General features: G+C 55.3%; 5 protein-coding genes across 5 annotated transcripts; 4 read left to right on the top strand and 1 right to left on the bottom strand.

The window, feature by feature from the left end:
* Positions 1–988: 988 nt before the first annotated feature.
* Positions 989–3723, top strand: F5Z01DRAFT_635621 (WD40-repeat-containing domain protein; the record flags this gene model as incomplete). Its single annotated transcript, XM_046262162.1, has 5 exons — positions 989–1038; positions 1129–1153; positions 1306–1514; positions 1562–2556; positions 2609–3723. 5 exons carry the CDS (start codon positions 989–991, stop codon positions 3721–3723), a joined length of 2394 nt encoding a protein of 797 aa, XP_046119266.1.
* A 4947-nt stretch (positions 3724–8670) lies between these two features.
* Positions 8671–11103, top strand: F5Z01DRAFT_685685 (uncharacterized protein; the record flags this gene model as incomplete). Its single annotated transcript, XM_046265969.1, has 3 exons — positions 8671–8742; positions 8805–8981; positions 9052–11103. 3 exons carry the CDS (start codon positions 8671–8673, stop codon positions 10663–10665), a joined length of 1863 nt encoding a protein of 620 aa, XP_046119265.1. The 3' UTR covers positions 10666–11103.
* A 78-nt stretch (positions 11104–11181) lies between these two features.
* On the bottom strand, positions 11182–14699 carry F5Z01DRAFT_652850 (CAS/CSE protein). The gene is made up of 6 exons (XM_046263307.1): positions 14470–14699; positions 14252–14394; positions 13856–14194; positions 12416–13805; positions 12060–12363; positions 11182–12006 (listed from the first exon to the last, which is right to left on the bottom strand). The coding sequence occupies exons 1-6, from the start codon at positions 14537–14539 to the stop codon at positions 11379–11381; spliced, it is 2874 nt and encodes a 957-aa protein (XP_046119264.1). The 5' UTR covers positions 14540–14699; the 3' UTR covers positions 11182–11378.
* Positions 14700–15511: 812 nt separating this feature from the next.
* On the top strand, positions 15512–21089 carry F5Z01DRAFT_652846 (uncharacterized protein). The gene has a single exon (XM_046263306.1). The coding sequence runs from the start codon at positions 15931–15933 to the stop codon at positions 20776–20778; it is 4848 nt and encodes a 1615-aa protein (XP_046119263.1). The 5' UTR covers positions 15512–15930; the 3' UTR covers positions 20779–21089.
* Positions 21090–21107: 18 nt separating this feature from the next.
* On the top strand, positions 21108–23795 carry F5Z01DRAFT_49150 (Mis6-domain-containing protein). The gene is made up of 6 exons (XM_046260185.1): positions 21108–21748; positions 21801–21924; positions 21983–22153; positions 22203–22466; positions 22519–22636; positions 22688–23795. The coding sequence occupies exons 1-6, from the start codon at positions 21243–21245 to the stop codon at positions 23659–23661; spliced, it is 2157 nt and encodes a 718-aa protein (XP_046119262.1). The 5' UTR covers positions 21108–21242; the 3' UTR covers positions 23662–23795.
* The last annotated feature ends 128 nt before the right edge of the window (positions 23796–23923 follow it).

Genomic DNA, 23923 nt, shown 5'->3' with positions numbered 1-23923 from the left:
CCCCCCCCCCCCCCCCCGCCCCCCCCCCCCCCCCCCCCCCCCGCCCCCCCCCCCCCCCCCCCCCCCCCCCCCCCCCAAGATTCGCGAGGCAGCGTACGTTATCACGAGCCTAGCCTGACCGACAGCACCCTGGCAGAGTGGCAGTTACGTCGCTCGGGCAGCCCTGGGGCATAAGTGGGGCATTCCAGCTGCCCGTTGCACCAGCCACATGGCTGACCTTATAGCTGCGCCTCGTTTTGCTTCCAATCTTGCGCCTGCAGAAAGGGTAGCTTTAAACGGGAGCCTGGACGGCAACGTCACCATTGCTGACGCAAGTGATCTTACCGTATTTATGGTATTCAGATCGAACTGCTCGTTAGAATCGCTTCAAGGCAACAGTCTAAGGACATGGAAGCCTACAGGTATGGCCCGTTTGCTGCTCAGCAGCCCATTCAGGCTACCCTAGTCCACACTCTGTTGGTCAGGCTTCAACCGAATGATGCCTGTTTCAAGGCACTTAATCGAGCTTGCCCGTGTCTAATATCTCGTGCTTGTCAGGTGTTAGTCCCAATAGTAGATGCAATGCTCGTACAGACAGCCAACGCATTGCAGCAAGTGCAGCAAGTGCAGGCCAACAATGTGGTTCGTCATCAAACCATAGCTTCGTACAGTTTCGAGACCATTGGCACGTGAAACAGCGTTCGTTCTCCCGCCGCCCTACGATTAGCCCACTACCAGTCTACACACTGCCGGGCACTGTTGTCTGTTATCAGAATGAATGACCTGGAACGGTTTTCTAGCCTTCGACATATCTGAACAGAATAGCCTGCACACTATTGATCTTGGAGAAGGGCCTGGCAACTGCGTTGTTGCCCATGTGAGCGCTGGGTCCTGACGCACCTGACACTTTGGGCATTGAAGACCCGCCGAGGCGTTATAGTCAACCAATCATCACGGGCCATGTCCCTCTCCGGGATGCAGCACCACTGGGGGAAAGATAAGATCACGCATGAGTGCTGAACAGTCCACTGTATCATCAGTCAACAATACCAAGCAAAAGTAAACCAAGAGACAAAGAAACACTCATGCCCGATAGACCACGCAGGGTTGAGAATTGTCGTAGAGGCAGACAATTGAAAACTGTTGCAGTTTAGGAGAGGGCCTACTAACACCGGTACGTACTTGCTTCATGACTGCCAGTGTCTGACGACACGGTTGGACCCACCGTAACTCACTAGGCTGACCTGCCCAGACTGACCTTCATCATCCAGTCCAGCTTCCGGCTTACAGAGCGACTGATTGTGACATACTTCCAACCGTCACAAGCTACCTCACGAGAACATATCAACACACAGCAAACCTTACATCGCCCCGTACGCCCTGGCACTCTCGAGAATCAACGAATACTGCGAGAAGCCTCCGCCTGCCCACGACCTATGCTCGATTACCGGCCGCATCCGAACGCTTGCCCGTCCGCTGCAACCGCACAAGGTCGGATCAGCCACCTATCCCAACTCGCCAACGATTAGTCCGCGGTGTAACGCCGCGGAGAGAACGACCTGGAGCCAAACGACAACCCCAGATACTACCCTTCCTCGCAACCCGCTGCCGAGCTTGCTGAACCCGGGGAGCCTCTGTCGAGCGAGAGTGTCCCGATCCCGCCCAGCACCCGCCTCCCAACGAACCGAGCTGCAACCGCGAACATAGCATCTTCCACCGGTCAAGGCGCTCCTGACGTGACCCAGCCTTCGCGGCAGGTCGCCGGGCTTAGACGACGACGAGCACCCGACGACGAGGGCGACCATCACGGCACCGAGGATTCCCGCCCAGGCAGCCCTTCCAAGCGTCGCCGCCATTCCAAGGATCGGACAGACGCCATGCTGGGCGATGACGATGTAGCGGTGCCGGCTAATGGCGACTTTGCGGCGCATCCCCGACCGCGGGCGACTAAGGGTATCCTTAACGGCTCCGGGTCAGCAAACACAACGCTGAATGGCGCCTCCGCCGCCGCCGCCACCAGCTCTAACGGCGTCAGTGGGGGGCTGGATCGTCACCACAGGCCTAGAAAGTACCACGGTCACGATGCGGAAGAGGTCACGCGGCTCATCATCCAGGCCCTGGATGACATGGGGTACACAGAGGCGGCCGCCGACGTCAGCAGAACCAGCGGCTTCCAGCTGGAGAGCCCCACTGTTTCAAACCTCAAGAGCGCCATTATGGACGGACTCTGGGATGAGGCTGACGAGCTGCTGGAAGGTGCGCTGCTGGAAGGTGCCGTAGACACCGATGGGGCTGGCGGTGACGGGAATGGACTGGTCCTCGCGAAAGGCGCTGACCGCAAGACGATGAGGTTCCGCCTCAAGAAGCAGAAATATCTCGAGCTTCTCGAAGCTGGAGACACGCCCGGGGCCTTGCATGTCCTTCGCTCTGAGCTGACACCCTTGTCCAGCAACATTGCTACTACAAACTTCTTATCGAGCCTGCTTTTGACCACGTCGGCAGACGAAGTGAAGAGCAGGGCTCAGTGGGACGGTGCTAAGGGCACGTCGCGGAGCGAGCTACTCTCCAACATTTGCAGTAAGTTTGTTTTGAGCTCCTCCCAGGCTACCGTGCGTTAACCCCCTACCAGAAAGCATATCTCCTTCCGTGATGCTACCCGAGGGCCGTCTAGGACAGGTCTTGCAGTCTTTCAAGCGCCAGCAGCTTGATTCGTGCCTGTTCCACACGGATCCCAATACACCAACCCTTTATCACAACCATTCCTGCCCACCGGAGCGTTTCCCACGTCACATTGCTTTGGACTTGCATGACCTGGACGGTGAAGCCTGGCACGTGAAATGGTCTCCTGATGGAAAGTCATTGGCGGCCTGCGGCCAGCGAAAGGTGGTTGTGTGGGATCAAGACTTCAATGCTGTCTTGACCGTGGACACCAGAGACTTTGCTCGAGAGGCAGCGAGAGGCAACGAAGGCGTCGGCAACATTGCCTGGAGCCCCGACAGCAGTAAGATAGCCATTTGCTTACAGGACAAGTACCTGCGTGTCTACAGATTGGCGGTGAGTCCTGCCTTCGTACTGGCTGGAGTGTGGGAGGCTGACGAGCCGCAGGATGGCGTTTCCATCCTCCAGACCAGGAGGTACAATGAGCCAGTCAGCAGTTGTGTCTGGTCGCTCGATGGCAAGTCCCTTGTGGTGGGCACTCTGGATCCCGCCGCTAGTATCGTTACCGTGGAACTGGAGGGTTCCCGCGAAACCAACTGGAACCGGCGCGACCTTCGCGTCCAAGACATGTGCGGCTCGCCTGATGGACGCTGGATCGTTGCTATGGATGACAAGCGCAGCATACACGTGTTCAACGCCACGACTCGAGAGCAAGACTACCAGCTGGATCTTAAAGGCCGCCCGGGCTCGGTCTGTGTCTGTGCGGACTCGAGACATCTCCTGGTGAATATGACTGGCGGGGGGGAGGCCCAGCTCATCGACCTGTACACCAGCACGGTCGTGCAGAAGTACAAAGGACACACGCTCGCCGACGAATATATAGTGCGGTGCACGCTCGGCGGTGCGCACGAGAGTTTCGTCTTGAGCGGTAGCGAGGACGGATACGTATACATCTGGCACAAGGAACTCGGGGAGCTCGTCGAGACCATTCCTGGCCACGCGAAGCGGAGCAACTCTGTGGCGTGGAAGCCTGACGACCCGAGCATGTTCGCATCATGCAGTGACGACGGGAGGGTCAAGATGTGAGTTTGGTCTCTGCACTGGTTGTTGGTCCGGTAACTAACATGAATATCTAGTTGGGCGGATGCGACCCGGGCAGCGGCCCTCCGACAAGGCGAGCCCTACAGCGGGATACCTCGACCAGAGACCTAGGGGCTCCATGGTCAGAACATCGGCCTTGCTCGACGGACATGGACCGCGGAATGTGGAATCCGACCCAGCACTTGACTCGTCTGCTGAAGGAAGGACGGATGGACAGCCTCGAAGCCCACCCAGGACGGCGGACTGGCACAATTTGGACAAGGCGCAAGCAGAGCGAGTATTGTATCAGGTATACAGGGCATTCACCGATGGCGTTTATTATGGCTGGTAGGGCTTGCTTGGGATTGATCACGGCGTTGGACTGGGTCTCGTCATATCTGTTTAGACTGGTAACATGCGTAACTCACAGAGAGAGGGACATACTGCTCCACGCACGCAGTGGACAGCACCCCTCGGACTCACAATGCAAGCATGGTTTTTTTTTATACACGTTTCTCGGCGCTTGAAGAATTGCCGAGCATGTAACGGGTATGCCACTGTGCAAGATGTCAAGAGAATTGGTAGGTATTGCGGCTGCAGCACTGGACCAGGGCGACGTCGGCGGCTGCCACCATACCGATGGCGAGCGTATTATCGGCAGGCACTATCATCTAGGGGGCAATAATACCTGATACTGAGCCTTCGGCTACAACACGAACCGAAGCATGCCAAGGGCTGGAAGCAGCCACACGTGACGGCTTGCAGCAGCACGGCAGCAGAAGGCCTGGAAACATTAATTAGGGACGGGGTCTGCATGCCTCTCTTTCATGAAGCGCTGGCGATCTTGGAAAAGTGGCTTGCGAGCATCCACCAAGCTTGATAATGAATCCCCTCAAGTTCGACCAAAAGGGGCAGCAGGGGGCGCAGCTTCAGTGGATTTGAGGTCATCCTTGGCCAACATCCATTTCAACAAGTGACTCGATGGCTCTACCCTCAGGCTTTGCTTCAGCCAGTCTCCAAGCTCAACGCTTGTAACACCAAACAGCGATTGTCAATGAGAACCTCTTTAGTTGCTACCGGCGCGGTTCATCATTGCTTCTTGGAAAAGATCGGGGAGATTATGTGCAACAGTAGATCGTGGCCGAGTTGGGATTCACCCACATGTTGCTCGCACAACATGGAGGCTTTTAACCGCAAACCACGCATGCCTGCCCGAGCCATGATCCATGATGATAAGGAGATCGTGTGGGGAATACTACTGCGCATGCATGATGCTGTACGTATGTCCACCAGATCGCGCGAGGAGGGGCTGGGTGGGGGGGGGGGCCAAGAGTCATGACCCCTGAGGGGGCATCGCGCAGTGCAGCACAAGCCTAACAAATATTGGCTTGGAATTGGGAGAAGCAGGGAATGAGTTGGAGCCCAGAAAATACTATTGACCGTTAATCTTGGTTGCAAGTTGCCTTTTAGGACTGGGCGCACCTGGACTAGTAACTTCACGTTGCTGGATGAGGCACATCTGGCGCAGCACCAGCGCCCCTCACACACCACTTATGATTCATGAAGAGGGCAAATATAATACCGCTGCGGACCCGAAATCGAATTGACCGTATGACTCTGGGACGGACCGCGATAGACGCGGCGGGCCGTCCATTTCGGGCAGATTGTTCCAAGTTAGCGTGATATGATTGTCGACGGGTGGCTGCTAGGGGTTCACTCTCCTGATGCATTCTTTCATGGTTGATTTAATATTGTACAACTCACGTCTTCCTAGCCTTCAAAAAGAGCAATTGACTAGTACACACGCACTGACCAGCTCTTGCGTCGCTCATCCAATTACCTAAAAGGCATTAGGCATTGGAGATGGTTCGGTAAGGCACTCTGCGGACTATTAGTTCAACAGGTGGGGAAGACCAAGCTTGCCCCTGAATTCCTTGGAACGAAGATGGAAATCGCGAATGTATCTAAGGTACGCAAGTTAGCTCTCCAGTCCTTTGCGGGCAGCAGTGCATTTCTCCCCCACCACCCCATCTATTAGACCCCGATTCTGAAAGGTCTGGGCTGCACTCGAGAGGAAATGGAAATCGGTCATTTCGTTCCAGACGCCACGAAGCCGCTAGGCCGGCTGCTAGGCTTTAACTTAGCTGATCAGCTGCCAGCATGTGCTCGAAAAAGCAACAACAAAGTCCTAGGCCTCTTGTTGATCAACAGCTCACCCACACCTCCATACAGAGTCAATGACCCTCACAGACGAGTGCTTGCGGTGAACTGTTTCACAGATACGGTTGGTCCACCACCCACCCTCAGGCTTCGGCGCGGGTGAACCAATTCCGGTGGTCAGTCCGCCCGTCTGGTGGCTCACCGCTGCATCGGACCCCAAAAAACGATCCCTCCCGGCCGGACACGACTCAGGGCCAAGACCAACGACAGTCTTGCTTCTGTGACCGTGAGTTGTGGTGGGCGGCGCGTTGGCGTCAATGGCTGGATGCCATGTCACTCTGCAGTGCTGCACCGGCGACCAGCTAGACTAGTCTAGCAGACGGCACGGATCAAATGGTGGTGTATAATTTGTGCTTGTTTCTTCTGCACTCGTGACCCAATGAAGTCGGGACGATGAGGTGCTTTAGCCTCGCAGCGTCCGTCAGGGCGACCACATGGGCGTGGCGGGTTGTTGGTTGCCTTGGGCCTTGCCTTGGGGGCAGATGCAATGGCGTCCTTGACCCGTCTGGTGCCTTGCTTTAGCGTGCGGCTTTAGAGGCCGGCCCGCAGGCTCAAAGGCCCCTTGAAGTTGAAATCGTGAATACGAAGACAAAAAAAGGTTCCCACTCATTCTAATTAGGCCGCAAGCGCAGGTTCACTGAATCGCTAGCTGGCGAGACTGAGACTTGCAAGTAATCAACGTTAGGCTAAGAGGTCGTCAGTGTGGAAAGTGTCATTCGAGGTCGGACCTCTCTGCCCTGGTAGTGCACCACGTACCTACGTACCCGATCTTCAACATTATGAAATCCATGAATGCCCCTTGTAGAATAAATAACCTGGTACCAGTGCGGAATACTACCGCCTACCATGGGCACCAGTGAGCGACGGCGTCGTGCTCGAACCGCTGTCAAACCCCGCCGCTGGCTGGGGTACATATTCCGCAGCGAGGACCTTAAAAGTGTGCTCGACCCCCATTGTGGGAGTGTCATTTGTAACTCGATCAATCCAGCATCCGTACGGGTAATCGCGCTCGATAATTATTATGACGATCACTGTCGACACGGGGCCCCGGTCTTCTGTCTTGAGGTGCTTCAAGATTTCGCTCTCGCAGAGAGTTGAGAAGTGCGCTGGCCAACCCCTGTCCCAGAATGAACAAACAACCGGAGGATGAACAAACGACGGAGGAAAATGCCCCAAGTACCGGCAGGGTTGTTATTTTCGTCAAGTCAGCACAGCACCCTGGTCTGTTAGGCCAGCTGGACTGCCCGCACGCACCTGTTTGAGGACGACGCAGGAGGGCACCAGCCCCTGCGAGGTGAGTTGGGTTGAGCCTTTGTTGAAACACGTTTGGGCCTTTCCCACAACAGGCTGACCGACTGGAGCTGTGGGATTTTGACTGGGATGCTGTAGTTTGCACAGCGTCATTGTCTGCAGGGTGCTGGGCGTCGCCGCGTCAATCTCGTCTCCTGCACAATTAGATCCACCATTCAGGGCGCCGGCGACTTCACAACTTGTGCTCCTTCACTCCCGTCGCCAACAACTCAGTCCGCTAGGTAAGGTACGTAATGTCAAGCGGAACAATTATTCATAGTCCAGGCAGCTGTGGACTTTAGACACTGCTTGCGCGAACTGGAGGGGCGAGATTAGCTACCTAGGTACTACCGGTATAATAATGCGCAGGTATTGCTACAGTGAACGGGATATCTCACCTCCTGAGCCACAACCCGAGAGGACTGGATACCCCCTGGCAAGGTGGGTGGGCCGTCCGCGGCGTATTACAGCACATTGTACCTTCACATTCGGCCACTCCAATCTCATATTGCCATATCCAATCCTCTGTCGCACAAGCTCCAGTTCCAGTTTTGACTGGTATGCCTGTGACCCAAAGAGCTCGCTGTGCGTCCGTGACAGTTGAGATAAACAGGACCGGGATCAGGGCCAGGGCTCCAGCGGCTGGTCGCACAGGTTCATCAAACACTTGACTCTCGAAAGCAACAAACCCTTGCCTGCTGAGCCGGCTGGGCCTGCAAGCCTGCAACAGCACGCTGCAGCTCAAAGTCAGTCTAGTCTAGTTCGGCACAACGACTGGAGCGAGACCCACGAGAGCATCAGCCTGTTTGCTTGGCTCAGTGCTCCATAATATCTCTCTCCTGTTCATTCAATCGTCTCCTAAATATGTGTAATTGATTAATACCTCCAAATTGCCTGCTGCGCATCGACCACTACTAGCTTACAGTACTGGCCTCCGCCTAACGCAAGGTACTGGTGATTACTTTTTACCCTTCTCATCCTTTCCATCTTCCGACCTCCAGTCGTCCGTCGTCCGTCTCGCTGCGCTGCGCCTGCCTTGCCGCCGTTTAGGTCAATCAAACATCTCCGTGGGCTTGCATCTCAAGGAAGGTGCCCTCCGTCACAAGTACTAGTACCTACTACCAAGGGTAGACGTACTTAGTACTCGAAGAATCTGGCGGCACCCACACAGACAGACAGCCATCATTCCAACGGCGACACCGACAACGCAAAGTTCGAGCGTCAGAGGGCACGGCAGGCCTGCCGCAACACTGCAACCGGTCGCAGGATCGAAACGCCAGCAAGGACAGCCACAAACATCCGATCAAGAGAACAAGAGAACGAGAGAAACGGCTCTTGAAAACTGAGCGTCACAAGCATGCTTCGCTGACTCGCGCATCACCACCGCCCCTCGCCATCCCTCTCCCGACCCGCCAGGCTCTCTCTCGCCTCAACATCGCAAACATGGACAGCCTCCAAGGATGGCTCATGGTCCCTCCGGACCGAGGGCAGATCCTCAATCGAGCAGTGTGGAAGGTATGGCACCCCCAGACGGTGCTGCGCGTCCGTACCGTATAGTCCTAACTCCTTCGCAACAGTCACGATTTGTGCACGTCGGTCGACGACCTGCTCTGGTCCGCGAACATCAGCCAAGCGCAAGCTACTCCCAGATCATGACAACCTCGCGCATCGTGAGCTCGAGCAGCAAGCAACCGCCTCCGCCTCCGCCTCGCCCGCAATCAGAGGAATATTACATCTCCCTCTTCAAGTCAAAGGTATGCCACTCAGTTACACTGCCGGACCTACCGGGCCGCGCCGACCAGTCGACTAATAGGTGAATCGCAGGAAGACACAGAGGCTTATCAGCAATGGCCCGTCAGCTCAATCCTCGAATGTCAAGTCCAGACCGTCGCGCACCGGAAACAAGGCCCAGTACTGCCTACTCTTCTCATCACTCTGGTCGACCGCGAACGCAAAAGACGATCGAGTCGTGCCGGCTTCATACCGACAGGCAAAGAGCCAAGCAACCCGATGCTCTGGTTCCGTATACCACCCGACGAGCAGACCCCTTCGTTGCATGAATGGGCCAGATTTATCATGGCGCTCAAGACTCCCATGAGCCCCGAGGACAGTCCGATCACTCCCACCTCGTCCACACAAGCGTTCTCCCCGAGGCCTTTCGACAACGTGGACTACTTCGCCCGTCCAAACAGTGGTGGGAACCGCATGGCGAACCGCGCATTGCAAAACTCAGCGTCGACGGCTAGCTATTCCACAGGGACCCGCGAGCGTCCCTTGACATTCAGCTCGGGCTCACCAAGCTTGAGGTCAAAGAGAAGCGACGTCTCCTCCCCGTCGAGCAACTATCCGATCCAGCAAATGGCCAACTACAGCATCGGTGGCCAACACTATACCACTGTGCTCCCCACCGACCTGCCTTCGCCGGTGAACACTACAGGCGACGGCCACGGCGACTTTGGTGGCTGGACTATGGCGCAGGGGCGTGAGTCTGTGAGCTCACCGCACCATGGACGGGGAAGCCTCAGTTCGCACATGCAACCGCCGTCCATAGCCGAGTCCAGCTCACCACCTGGACCTCGTGAGACTATCCTCGACCGGGCTTTTGTCATGCGGCACCAGCATGGCAAGGCTGCTGAGGTCCCTGGCGAGGAGAAACTCAGCTCCGTCGCTCGGTTTGATGCACTCATGCGTGAGGCTGAAGACAGGAGGCAGCAAAGACAGATGGCCTCTCGGGCACAGGCCCAACAAGGTCAGCTGCGCAGTACATTCGAAGCTGACGATAGCTCCGAATCAGATCCCGAGGCCCGCGACGAGGATGATACTGACTCGGACGACGGCAACTTCTCTGACCTCCAGGCGCCTGGCGCAGCGCCTCTCATGACACCCTCGACCAAGCGTGCTCTTCAACACTTGACGGGCCGGCTTGACCCTACCGACTCTCCCAGCTCACCCCGGCCAGGTATCGCCAGGAACCCCATCTCCTTCCATTCCGAGGCAGCCGTGCCGCTGGCTCATGCACCACCCGCGCGGCCGCACACGGCGCACGATAAGATGCGTCGTGATGCCCAGCGGGCGCAGAGCACGCAGTACCTTCCTTCGTCCTTCAGTGCGGACCTGGCCAGCCACGCGTCGGAGGACACCACCCCTCGCCAGTCGAGTTCCACCACCAAAAGGTTGAGTTTCACCGAATTCACCAAACGTCTGTCGAGCACCAGTAGCTTATTGATGGTCCAGACGAACGCTAGCCGGGGGAGTATCCACGAGACCGATGTCAATGCATCATCACCCAGCCCAAGGACGACGTTGAGACCATCACTCTCTGGCCACGCGCCCTCTCGAGATCGAATACGCAGCGGCGACGATATACCGCCGGAGAATCGCTGCAGCTGGCGCAACAACCTTGGCATCGTCGTGCCCACGGAAGGAGGATTCTTCTGATGTGACCGATGTATCGACGACTACTATGCAACGGCATTCCTGGTTGGAACCCCTGGTCATCCTCATCACCATCATTGTCATAGACCGACACGATTAATCTGTCTCGCGCCAGAGACGCACGACTCCCTTTTATTTTCTTGTTCTGCACCAAGCTTAATGACATACCCCCTCCCTTTTCCTGCGAGGCAGGATCAGAGCCTCACTTTTTTACGTTTGTACGATTCCGTTCGACTTTTCTTTTCCTGATACCACACGGTGTTTCGACATTTGACGACGACCGCTCACGAACATGGCGATATACGACGGCAGACGATGCGATCACGCCTTTACCTTTCTTCTTCTTGGCTTTTTCTTACCATTATTATTCCCGACTTGGGGTCGGTTGTTCACTCACCTCACGACATTTGGCATGCATCTGCACCGATTGGGCTTACGATGCCACGGAGGAAGAAGACGTCCACATAGGGAAAACCTCAACTCAAATCTTGGATAGCTGCCCAATATACGCAGGATGTATTCATCATGTAAATGACTCACATACCTACCTACCTACCTACCTGCTGTCCACCAAACCGCTATGCTTTTTGTGTCTTAACAATGTGTGACTGATCCTTTTGGTCCCTCGAAAAAAATAGACGCGACTCCTGGTATTGCCCTTACTCTGAACAACGGCCCCTTAATCGGACCTCCCCATCATACCCGACCGGCCCATCCTAGTTGATGTACTTCGTGATGGCCTGCTGCTGCTCTGGCGTCAACCTCTCGCCAATGCACCTCTCAACCGCGCCGTGATGGCGCTGGTTCGCGGCCACCATGTACTCCTTGACCCAAGTCACGACATTGACAATGTGGGGGAAGTCATCCCTCGCCAAAGGCTTGCACGTGTTGAGGGCCGTGAATGACATGCCGAAGCCAATGTCGTCCACATCTGCCTCCGCAATCAGCTCGTCACCCCCAGTGGAGGACACAGTCGGCGGGTTGGCGAGCAGGTCCAGGAAGAAACGACATGTGTTGCCCCACCCCTTGGCGAATTCCTTGCCAAAGCGTTCAGAGTCGCACAGGATCTTGGTGAAGGAGATGACGGCAAGTTTGCGATCGACAGGGCGCACAACCTTGGGTGTCTCTTGCAAGACGAACGCGGGATAAAGGCTCTTGAACGCATTGGCGTCTACTTGATCAGACTGACCAATGAAGTAGTCGGCGCCATATCCAGCCTCGAGGCGTGCGCTGACGAGATGGAAGAAACGAGCAAAGCGAAGCTTGAGTGACTCGGATGGCGAGCCTTGTAGCTTTGTGTAGATCAGCTGCAAGATTGTAGTAAAGTACTGATTGATGACGGTGCTAATGGCTTGGTCAGACACATCGTTATTGAGGATGCTTGTAAGGCAACTTACGGTTCGAAGCTCTTGACGAGCGAGTCCAGAACATCAAAGGCATACAACTCTGACTTTTTACCACTCAAGAGCATCTGAAAGATACCAAGAATGGGCTCGATTTTTCCGTTCTCAACAACGGCCTTGCCGGTCTTCGGGACCAACGCAGAAAGGAGTCGCGTGCAAGCTGGTACATTTCCGCGAGTCTTCCAGAGCTCGGTGTTCAATAACGGCTCCAGCAGGGACTTGTAGTTGTCGGAGATGGTGTCTGCAGGGCTTGACTCAAGTAGCTGAGCAAGTACCTGGAATACGTACGGCATGAATTCTGCACGCACAATGAGTAACTGCTTTCCGTCCCGACCAAGGTCCAAACTTACCAGAAACATCTTCCATCAGGATCTGGTGGAAGGGCTCCCACAGCTTCTGGTTGAAGGTGGTTGCGCTGTTCGCCGCGCAGTGGCGGACAAGCGCACCGATCGCCTCGAAATGATAGTAGTAGAAGCGAGGGTTACTGGGGTTTTGCTTCATCACATTTGTAATGAGAATGAGATGTGTCAGTACGCTGTCAATAAGAGGCTGTGCGCCGTCCTTGATAACAATCAGAATACGCATCACACAGCGCATCAGGAACTCGTTCTCTTGAAGCTTGGCGGGGTTTGTATCCTTCTCAATTAGCTTGAAAAGGTGGTCCAGTAGGTCCTTTGCGAACGGCTCAATTTCTGTCCGAGGGAAGACAGGGCTGCCGTTGTCGTCCACCAAGAAAAGAACACGTTCAACTGTGATGGCAGCATACGTGTAGACGACGTAGTTATCCGAGTTGAGGTTCTGAACAAGCGGGCCGAAAGCTTGCTTCCACTGCTCCCTGGACAGCTGGCTGCGGAAAGTGTAGAGGTATTTGATAGCGTCGACCTTGGAGATGGGGTGCACGTCACCCACGAGGTCTGATGCGATGCGCTGCTCGAAGAACTCGAGTACGTTCACCAAGGGGTTCACTGTCTTGGCACCCATGCTGGCGGTGACAGCGCCCTTGACAGCAATCGAAAGGAACAGGTAGATCGCCGTATCCTTGGCCTTCCAGTCCGTAGCCCCTTGGCTGAGGTACTGGTTGATGTAAGTAGACACCACAGTCGTGACAGGGCCTTCAAATTTGGCCTGCAATTCACGAAGGAAGTCGGTGGCTGCTTTTCGCCTCGAGTCCGAGTCGGAGCCCTCCAGATCCCGACGAATGAACTCGATTGGCTCGTCCTCAAACATCTCCTCGTCAGACTCGCGCAAGGTGACATTGGGAATGACAACCTTTGACACTATCTGGTTGAGAACATCTTCGTTGTTGAATAACTCGGAATGATCCTTCGTTTTGGCAACACCCGTCAGGAATTGTAGCGCCTTGCTCACCAATGTGTCATACTTTGTCTCCGTTCCGACATTCGACAAGAGATCCCACGCGCTTGTGATGAACGGCTTGCAGTACTTAGAGAAGTCTTCGTCGTACTTGGTGGTGAGAAGCTGGAGAAGTTCGCAGATGTTTGCCTTGGTCGTGTCGACGATGCTGGTCTCGGCTTCGTCATCAGTCTGGAGCAAAGGATTGTTGTAGACGAGGTACTTGTGGAGGAGTTCGGAAATACTGCCCAGGTTCTCGTCGAAAATGGGAGGGATATCGTGACATGACATGTCATAAATGATCTTGATCTGTAGATCTAGTGTTTCGAACCAGCCGTGGAGGGCGGCCTTGTCACTCGCATTTTCGGTGATCTTCGCATCCGTAGCCTGCGTGGACTTGTGAGCATCACCCTGTCAATCGACAACACCGGACGTACCACAAGTAGTTGGACAAAGGGCTGGCCAAATGTTTCAATCACATGGTTGATCTCCATGTACAGCTCATCGGTTCTGAAGAGAGGCCTCCATCGCGAGAAGATCGAGTGTGCAACTTCGAGGACACCAATGTTTGGCTTCGGGTCGGTGGTCGAGAAGCGGCTGACCAGGTCTTGCGTGAGTGTTTCCCATCTTCTCCAGAAATCCGAATCAGCAATGACGCTGATCGCATCTCCAAGCTGTGACTGAATATTCGATGGCGATGCAATCATCAGCCCAATCAGGCGTTCCTTGATTGTCGCGACCTCATCTTGCGGAAGTTTGTAGTTGCCCTCCTCGTCCTACGTACTCGCTGTTAGCATTCGCGACGTCGCTGTCAAGTGGGTTGGCGGTCGTACCACGTAATTGAGACGGATGAAGTTTTTGAAGGCAAGAGCAGCAGAGAGCCTGGTGTTGAGAGGAAGGCTTTCGGAGTTGACGATATTCAGGAGAGCGAGGGAATAGTGTGGCTTCGCAGATTCTTGCTTCAAGGCGGCTTCGGCTGTTGTTGTTTACTTGTTAGCGTTCATGTTGTGTCGATAGATCGCGGGGCAACCGCCAGGTGAGGACATCCCACCTTTGCGATGTTGTGCTGGGTCGAGAGTCGCGTTGAGTAATTGCGAGATCTGTCCAATGTCGGCGGCCATGATTGGAACTGCTGGGGTGTGAGAGGATAGAAGAGAATTGGCGGCAGGAAGGTGTCGGCGGAGGAGAACGACGGACGTGGGGATGGGCTTTGTGAGAGACGTCGACTCGGATGGAAGTGAGTGGAGCGAGCGCCTTGGAAGCTGCACGTCGACTTTGAGCCTGAGCACTGCTGCATTTGCAGGTGTGGGTCGCTAGTGGCGCTATAGCGGACAGTTTTGTCAAGTCATCTGCGTGGCATTGGATCTGGCGCTGAGCATGCCTGCTCGCCAACCTAAAAAGATCGAAATATTTTGATAAATTACAAGCTGCACATGGCATCGCTCGTGATATTGACAGGCATGGCATGGTCATAGACCACTTGGTGTTCTCATCAGCTTCGGACAACCATGCTGTAGATCGGCCCATGAGCTGTCCAATATTGTCTACAATTCTATCGATAAGAGCTCCCAGGATTTGTGACTTTTCGTCCCTGATGTTGAGGTTCAGCGTCGTCATCCGAAGACTGGTGATTGGCTTTTTTGGGGCTCATATCAGCTATTTCATTCACCGATATCATGAGGGTCTTTGATTTTCTGTTCAGCCTGTCGAGAAAAGTGACTCGCGTGACTGAACGACTGCTGGGACCAAGTCAAAACGAGGCTGTAAGGTGGGGGGCAGGAGCCTCAAGTCGTTCACAAATGGACTGGCTACGAGTACCTAGGCTCGATCATCGTAATGAATGAGCTTGTCTGCCACGACAGTCAAGCCTAGAACAGCTCCAAGTCGTCACAACGAGGCTTTAAGGGAGCAGCGAGAGAAGATGGAAGTGCCTCTTCTGCTCCAGCTGGCTTCGCTCTGCGCAACAATCTCAGCTGGAGCTGCTCGAGACATGTCTCGGCAAGGCTAACCCCCATTTGGCGTTGTCTGCACCCCCGCTAGCCGCAATGGTTTCGATACGCCCGTCACCTGGCCCCGATCCTTCACCTTGCCCATGCTTTTGCCAACCAACTTCATACCCAAGAAACTCATCCTCGCGTTTGCACTGACGGCGCTTTGATAGACTGGCGCGCCCTGCTGAACATCTTTGGTCGAAACCCAATGTGCTCGACATACCAAACGAACTCACCTAACCCGGCCCTGGGTGCGAGCGAATAGAATCCCTAGCCTACCGCAATTGAACATATCGACAACGAGAAGCGAACTGCCCACATCGCAAGTCGCACACCTCCCAACCTCAGCGAGGAGACTCGGTCGCTTTGAGAACTAGAAGAGGTCCAAATAAATACAAGCGCATGGTGGGAGGACCTCGGACTTTCTCCGAATCATCGCAGCGTTATAGGATCCTCTTGTGTTGGGTGGATGCGTCGGTCTCCGTCTTGTCTTCTCTTGATACACGGCAGAGTCCGAGCACATGTCACCCCCAGGCGGAGATGAACCCTCTTCTCCCGATACATCACGCTCCGGGGCTCTGGCCAATGTGTTTCGCGGCTTGACTTCATCCAAGTCGAATCGCTCTCTGCCACTATCGTCCTCATCTTCCTCCATTGCCTTGCCAGTGGCGGATACGGCCCATGCCATCTCGACCAACAACATGAACTCGTCACGAGGGCCGAATCACGCCATGGACTCCTTTGAGCTTCTGAAGAATGGTGCTCCCAACGAGCGCATCGCTGCGGCCCACACCCTCAAGTACGCCATATCCGAATACCCATTACATCCTGTCCTGGACATTTGGTACGCCGCCAAGGACCTCATTGAGCCGACCAAGCCGCCTGCAGCGCGTATAGCGGGATGGGGGCTCTTGACAGAGTGCGTCAAGCATGGGTCATCGACCGACCTGGAGCGCAAGGAGTACTTCCAGACACTGGCAGCTCCAGCCAGCTCTGAGGATTTCCACCTTCAGCTTGCGGCACTAGTCGACCTGACTCAGAGTGGGCGTGTATTGGATGGCTTTGACTACGACCTGTTGCCTCTCCTGACGAGATGGCTTTCGGAAGCCTATGAGGCGGTACGAAACGCCCGTCGAGATGCCTCAACAGCACGGGGCAGTCGCTCGTCCACTAGGAGTAGGACCGCGGTTCTAGGCGAAGAGAAAAACTTTGCGCAGCTCTTCGCCTTCATCATGGACGTCATCAAGTTCAGCTTCAAGAATGCAGACGAGGTATCTTTGGCACGCATGATCGACGGCTTGCTGGATATATGCATGAGCACGAGCGTGGAAGACGACCTACGAGCGTGTATTTCCGTGCTCGATGCTATTGTTACCTTTGGCTCGATTCCCAACGACAAGCTAAAGGGATGTGTGCAGGTCCTGAGCTCCATCTACTGTCTGGTCACTGCTCTACAAAAAGACGCGTGGCGCACGCTGTCCAACTTATTCAAATCCCACAATGGCCAAGCCACGGTCCGCATCTTGCTGGACGTGCTGCGAGGCTTGACACCCGAGTCGTCGAAAGATCGAGATATGACCCGCGAGATCAGGGGCGCGTTGGCCGTGTTGCGAAACCTGCTCTCCAAGAGTTCTGAAAAGGGCTACCCTGCTGTGCCCTACGCGCTGCTGGCGGACGGCCTATCGGCGGCTGTGGAAGCTACAAATTCTTCAAAGGTATATCTCGCTTTACTACAGGTTGTCAACTCCTTGTTCGAGGATGGTGCGGGTGGACTGCATCATCTAGTCGTGGACGAGGACTGGTCGTCTGTGCTCGCGGTTGCGACGCAATGCGCACACAAGACCAACGTTGACCCCGAGAAGACCCGAAATCGCAGCTATTTTTCTGAAGACCGGTCAGAAGACCCTGTTGTGTTGGAGCTGGTGCAGCTAGTGACTCGGCTTGAGGAGGTGATTACACAGAAGACCAAGGACTATCTGCCCCGGCAAACCATTATCAGATTCTTCGTCAGCGTTCATCCCTTACTGCCCGACTCCACTGCCTGTGCTGTGCTTGACTACTTCCAAGAGTTCCGGTGTTGCTCGCCGGCCGACCTCGAGTGGGAAGACAACCTGGACCTTGTCCTTGTGGTATTCTTCGGCAACCGCGAGCGATCGTCAGAAACCAGACTCAAGGCGCTCAGGACTATCATGGACGCCTACGAGATTCTCGATCTCATTGCTGAGGATGCGGAGCGGGATTCAGTACCTAAATTGGCCAAGAGTGTGCTCAAAGAGGTCACAGAAGAATCCGATGTCCTCGTCTTGGAAGCCGTGATATCACTCATGGTGTCCATTGTCTCGCCCTGTGAAGAAGACCTGTTCGACCACGTTCTTGGAGCCTTACGAGGGGTGGTAGATAATGACCGATTGCAGTCACCCATCGCCCCGCCAGTCTTGGGTGGCGTAGCCTTTGGCGAGCGCGACAAGTCACACCCATTGCCGGGACAGTCGCCATCGAATGTGGTTACAAAAGGCTACGTCCAAATGTTCGTAGCCGTAATGAATTCGGACGGTGTCAAGAGCCAGAAGTTGTACAACGCGCTCTTGCAGATTGCGAGGTCTCCGCAATCCGAACAAGATGCTCGGCTCACAGCCATGAAGTTGCTGTTTCGCATCAGGGCTGACTGGGCAAACAAGATCTACCTCACAAAGGAGCTCGAGACCAACTTCCTGGCGCCAATTCTCTGCCGTACGGAAGCATCTTTAGCCAAGAAGCAAGCCAACGAAGCCGCCGGCACGTTGCGAACGTCACGCAGCGATCATGGAGGGCTCACTCGATCCTCCAGGGGCATCTCGTTCAGCCAAGGTCAAGTGTCGGATAAGGCCAAGCAGGGAAGCAATTCGAAGTCCACTGCTAGTAGCTACCGTCAGTTGTGGGCGCTCCCCGACCCCGACGCCATACCTGGTGATATTCCCAAATTGATCAGTCAATTCCTCGTATCTCACCAAGATAGCGGAGAGGGCGAGGAGGAGAGCGATGGCGACCAGAACCCGAGCACCTATGTTCTAGACATGCCAGCCTGGCTTGAATGCGTCTTGGCCATGCTGAGAGGCAGCGACTGGGAGATCTACAGCTTCGTTCTTGTCCATCTACCCTCGCAACTCAGCAACCACGCGGTGTTCAAGGATGCGCTGAAGCAGGTGCAAGATTTGCGGAAACACATCTGTGAGCAGGTGAGGTCGAACAGCTTCAACGAGCCCCCAAACACGTCCGGCCTGCGTCGGGCAGATGTGGCGATTTGCCTCTTCCACAGTCTCACAATGATCCTCAGCTATCACGACAACTTCAAGAAGAGCGAAGAGGACGACATTGTCAAGACGTTCGTTCACGGCATTTCAGCGTGGGAACGCACGGCTCCATGCTGCATTCACGGTCTTACTATTTGCTGCCACGAGCTTCCGCTGTCAGTCAGCAAGAGTCTGGGACAGATGCTCAACCAGATGGCGGCCATCATTACACAACCCCATGTGTCCATCCACATCCTCGAATTCCTGGCGTGTCTGAGCAAACTCCACGACGTCTATGTCAACTTTCGGGAAGACGAGTATCGAACAGTTTTCGGTATATGCTTTCGATATCTCGAGTCTGCCAGAGACAAGCGACGCGCGCCAAAGGCACCGGCGTCGAGTGAGCCTACGACACCAGCTGGTGGCTCGGGCCCAGGAGTTGATCTCGCTCACCCCAACGCCGCTGATGACCTGCCCCAATATGTGTATGCACTTGGGTACCACGTCATCCTCTTTTGGTTCCTCGCGTTGAAGCTCCCTGACCGGGCCACGCATGTCGGGGCCATTGCACGAAAACTATTCAATGACGTCGATGGCTCCGGGACCATGGGAGAGGAGCAGGCGCTGATTGCCATTGACTTTATGCAACGGGTGACGTACGCAGACATTAACGAGTCAGGGGAAGACCCCAAGTTCACCTCGCAGCGTATGGGAGAACTGGTCACCAAGCGATGGCTGGTTGGCAACAGCATTGTTGCCATCAAGCAGTCCACACGAACCGGATGGGCCGAGGTGACCAAGCGGCAGCCGTCAGGAACCTCGACGTACATGGTACGCGAGGCATTGCGGCCTGCACCATTGCACCAGACCGGTAATCAGCCCGAGTTTGGTAGAGATGGGCAGGTGCCGACCAACGTGGTGCTCCCCAGCCACCTCATGATTCAGCTCATGTCTTCCATCCCCCAGTCCTGCGACGTGGCGCGCCCCATTATCTTGCCCGACGACGAGGCTACCGATCGAATGCTCCGAGTCATGGACCGCAACCCTACTGTAGATGGGCACAAGGTAGGCGTCATCTACATCGGCGAGGGCCAGACGGACGAGGTGGAGATTCTGTCGAATGTTTCGGGTAGCAGCGACTACCACGAGTTCCTCAACCAACTGGGCACGCTGGTCAAGCTCAAGGGCGCGACGTTCAACACGCAAGGGTTGGATCGCGAGATGGACATGGACGGCGAATACGCCTATGCGTGGCGCGACCGCCTCACTGAGATTGTCTTCCACGTCACGACACAGATGCCCACAAACCTGCAGAATGACCCCCAGCTGTCCATGAAGAAGCGCCACATTGGAAACGACTTTGTCAACATCATCTACAACGATTCTGGGCTACCCTTCAAGTTTGACACCTTTCCGAGTCAGTTCAACTACGTCAACATTGTGATTACGCCAGCATCCAGGGCTTCTTTCATCGCTGCGCGCGAAGCTCGACGGGCGGAGCGTAAGGAGCAGCCTTTTTATCGGGTCCAAGTCATGAGCAAGCCTGGCTTCCCCGAGATTTCGCCAGCCTCAGAGGTCAAGATGGTGTCTCTCAAGGCGCTGCCCGAGTTCATCCGTCTTGTAGCCTTGAACGCCTCTGTCTTCTCACTGGTTTGGCAAGCCCGCGGGGGTGAATATGTCAGTTCATGGCGCGCTCGTCTTCGCGAAATCAAACGACTGCGCGAAAAGTACGCCCCGAAAGCCGCGATGCACTCGCACAGCGCACATCATCTATCGCCCTCGCCGCCTCCCAATGCCTCTGGCGGCGGCAGTGGTGCAGCACAGCAGTATCCGCAACTACAGGCGCAACAGGCGCAGCAGGTCGCGGACAATTCACGACCCAGCAGCAGCGTGCGCGACAGCTTCACCAGTCTTCGCCGAACAAGCGTGGCCACCTTCTTCACGAGTACCAGTGAGCAGACGTCCCACCGGTCGTCCATGCTCTCTGGTTCGGCGACCTCAGCCGACACCGAGGTGGGCAACGGTCCAAGCGGCGCGGCGCAGCAACAGTCAGGCTCTGACTTGAACGCTGATGCGGTCGACTTTTCAAAATGGACATGACGGAAGTTACGACGTGGCGATGTGTACGACGATCTTGATTTTGTGTTTCTTCTCCTTGCTTTATGATATCCCGGACACGAAGAGCAAATGGCGTACCAGGGAGTTTTACGAGCACGGCATGTCATGGAAAAGCCAAAAGTCTTTTGTTTCTTGTTCGACCACCACATGATCCATCGTCACTCGAACATACCACCGCACCGCGCATCTAGAGTAGCAATGTGACCAGGCTAGCCGTACACAATTACGGGGCAGACCCCTGAATGACAGAAGATAACATACTGCAAATGCGCCTGTTCTTGCCACAAAATGACCACAGAGTTTCTTACTTTTCGACGTTGATGTTGATGGACCCACTTTAACTCACCTCAACTGGGATGATCATCAACGCGTCTGTGATACTTGGTACCATTCACTACTCACAACGACACCACTCTAAATAATATATCTTGGTCGAACCCTTCAAGATGGAGGATAACGCCGTCGACGAAGAGCTCAATCGGTTAATCCAAGATGTCGTCGACGCCGCCAAATTGACACCCAAGGCGCGCCTCACAGACATCAAGCCCACTGTTGCGCGTCTCAATTCAGCAGCCTACGAACGGGGCGTCCTGCCTGATGCCCTAGACAAGCTCATCGATCTCATCACGCGGCCGAATCATCTCGACCAGGGGAGCCTGAATGCCCTCATACGCAACCTCTACCCTGCCACCAAAGTCTCACGCCACGTCGTGATCAGGGTGGTCGCTTGTCTAGGGCAAGGGCGGTTCAAGGCCTCTCTCAACATACAGGCTGCACTCGTGCGGTGGCTCATACTGGTGTACCGTACCCTGGAGACCCCTCAGGTTCTTTCACAGAGCTACCATGTCTTGTTCTCGTTGCTTGATACCGCGGCAACAAGACCCCAGCTCGCCCACCTTCTCGCACTCATCACGCGACGCAAACATGTGAAGCCTTTCCGGATACAGGCCCTGTAGGTCACAGCGACTATCTCTACGTGGTTACCACTAAACTAAGAATTCTAGCCTTGACTTGGCGCGCAAGGCAGGCAACGACCCCAGCCTCATCGGGTTGCTCCGAGTATACAAAGACTACTATCCCGAGGTCATCGTGGGAGAAGCGGTCCGGGGCAGGGCCTCCGCGTTCAAGGTACCAACTACATCGTCCGAAGACTGGGAGGGGAGCTTGTGCTGACAGCCTGTGAAAGCACCCTGATACTTCGTGGCGGGGGCACTTAAACGAGGTTCAGGATGCGCATCTACATCGATTAGTAGACACTGCGACCGTCACGCGCGACGGCTTCCGCGTCAACAAGCCGCTTGGTCGTGTGCGGTCCGACAAGGCCATTCCAGCCGTGCATACATCTCTGGCAGGCGAGGTCAGTTGTCCCCCACAAGGAGATCTCAGCCCATCGCTAACAGTAACAGAATTCAGTGACGCTCGAGGAAGTTGAAACTGCCAAAGGACTAGCGGACAGCCTCGAAAAGCTGGAGCTCCCCAATCAGCTCGTTGCAGTCCTCGCTGATCCGTTGCTTCAGAAGCTGTTGCTCCTGAGGCCTCACGATGAGGCGCACCAGCGCATCGTCTACTGGCTACAGGCGGCTTTGCAAGAGGTAATGCATGGCGCGGCTGACGAGGCTTCACTGTGGGAGCTCCTGGAGGTCGTGCGAGATTTCGTGACGCAGACCAAGGTATGCGCACTCGATTCTTGCTCTGGGAATGCACTTTTTGACATCTGACTAGGCTATCCCGCCGATCCTGCTGAACTTTTTCGCACAATTCTTCCCCGTGTGGGGAGGCACAGGCCGAGTCGACGTCCTTCTCGACATTCTCGCCTTCACGCCTCTTCAAGAATTCAAGGGTAGGTCAACATGCATCAACGACGGCGAGCGGTGACCACTGACTGTGGTAGAACTCTATAAACACTTGTTCGGACCCCTCGAGACGGCATTGGGTACTCATCACCCCGAGCTACAACACTCCTTAGTCGACCTGTACACTCAGATACTACGGCACTGGAAGTCACTGCTTCTCTCCAGCGAAGCCATACCAAAGCATGCCAAGAAGACCATCCAAGCTCTCGTCAGTCACATGAACACCATCAGCTCCATCATGCTCCAAGCCTCGCCCACTGTCACGACCAGCTCCCAAGTCCTCGATTTCTACGAAGAATTCGCCCACATGGTCACGCACAGCTCGCTCCGCAGCCACCTTCGGATCGAAATGCCACCGTCGCCTGTCATCTACTCGCTGTTCTTCAGCGGCTCTTTGGCCGATACGTCGCGGCTCTGCCATGTGCTTTCCTGCTTCAAGCAGGGCTTCGAGACGGCCATTATGGAGCGCGCTCGCTCCGACGACCCTACGCAATCTGGTCCGTACGATCGCGCATACCTCAACACATACAATGGCTATCTTATGGACATATGCAATTGTCTGTGGCGCACGCGTGCCTTCAGCTCGACGGAAGCCAACGCGCACGGTTGCCTGCTCCCTTCGCCTACAGTCGACGCCCTGTCAGCGTATCTGATGCGAGTTAACCGGAACTTTGGCCTGGAGTCCATTTGTGGCCTGTCCCTCGCCCCTACCCTTTGCCTTCAGAGCATACAGAGATTCCGAGAATTGGAAGACGCTGAGCTAGACAGAGGTCGACTGCTGGCAACACGGCATGCTGGGCCCGTCACGCAGGCTAGCTTGGCAAAGCTGGCCACGTCGGGCGGCTTGAGCATGGGGTGGCAGGATTATCGTGTCAGTGTGCTCAACTCGCTGTCCGACAAGGGGCTGCCGGGGATAGCGGACTTGCTCAAGTGCACCATGACCGTGCTCAAGAACCTCATGGACGGTAAGACAGGCGAGAGGAGCACTAGTCTTCAGAGGTCGTCGCAATAGATGTCAGATCTTGTTGTGCTTTTCTCGATGCTACCTAGATATTGTTCAGCCTGTCGAAATTGACAGTGCGAAGGCCCTTTGGCCAGATGAAGCCAAGATCACAGTACCTCATCCCTATATGTTGAAAAACGCTCGCCCAGTATGCAGTGTTGAGTCCCGCCAGAACGCCTTGCATCGTTGAAGTTGTAGGTCTCCTTCTTCCGTCCCGTAATACGCCTTGCAAATGCAGTTGAGTGCCCTCCTTTCCCCGTGCCTTATTGAA

Source organism: Emericellopsis atlantica (assembly GCF_019669845.1).
Source record: "Emericellopsis atlantica unplaced genomic scaffold F5Z01scaffold_10, whole genome shotgun sequence".
NCBI classification, from domain to species: domain Eukaryota; kingdom Fungi; phylum Ascomycota; class Sordariomycetes; order Hypocreales; family Bionectriaceae; genus Emericellopsis; species Emericellopsis atlantica.
This window is presented reverse-complemented; position numbering and strand designations above follow the sequence as displayed.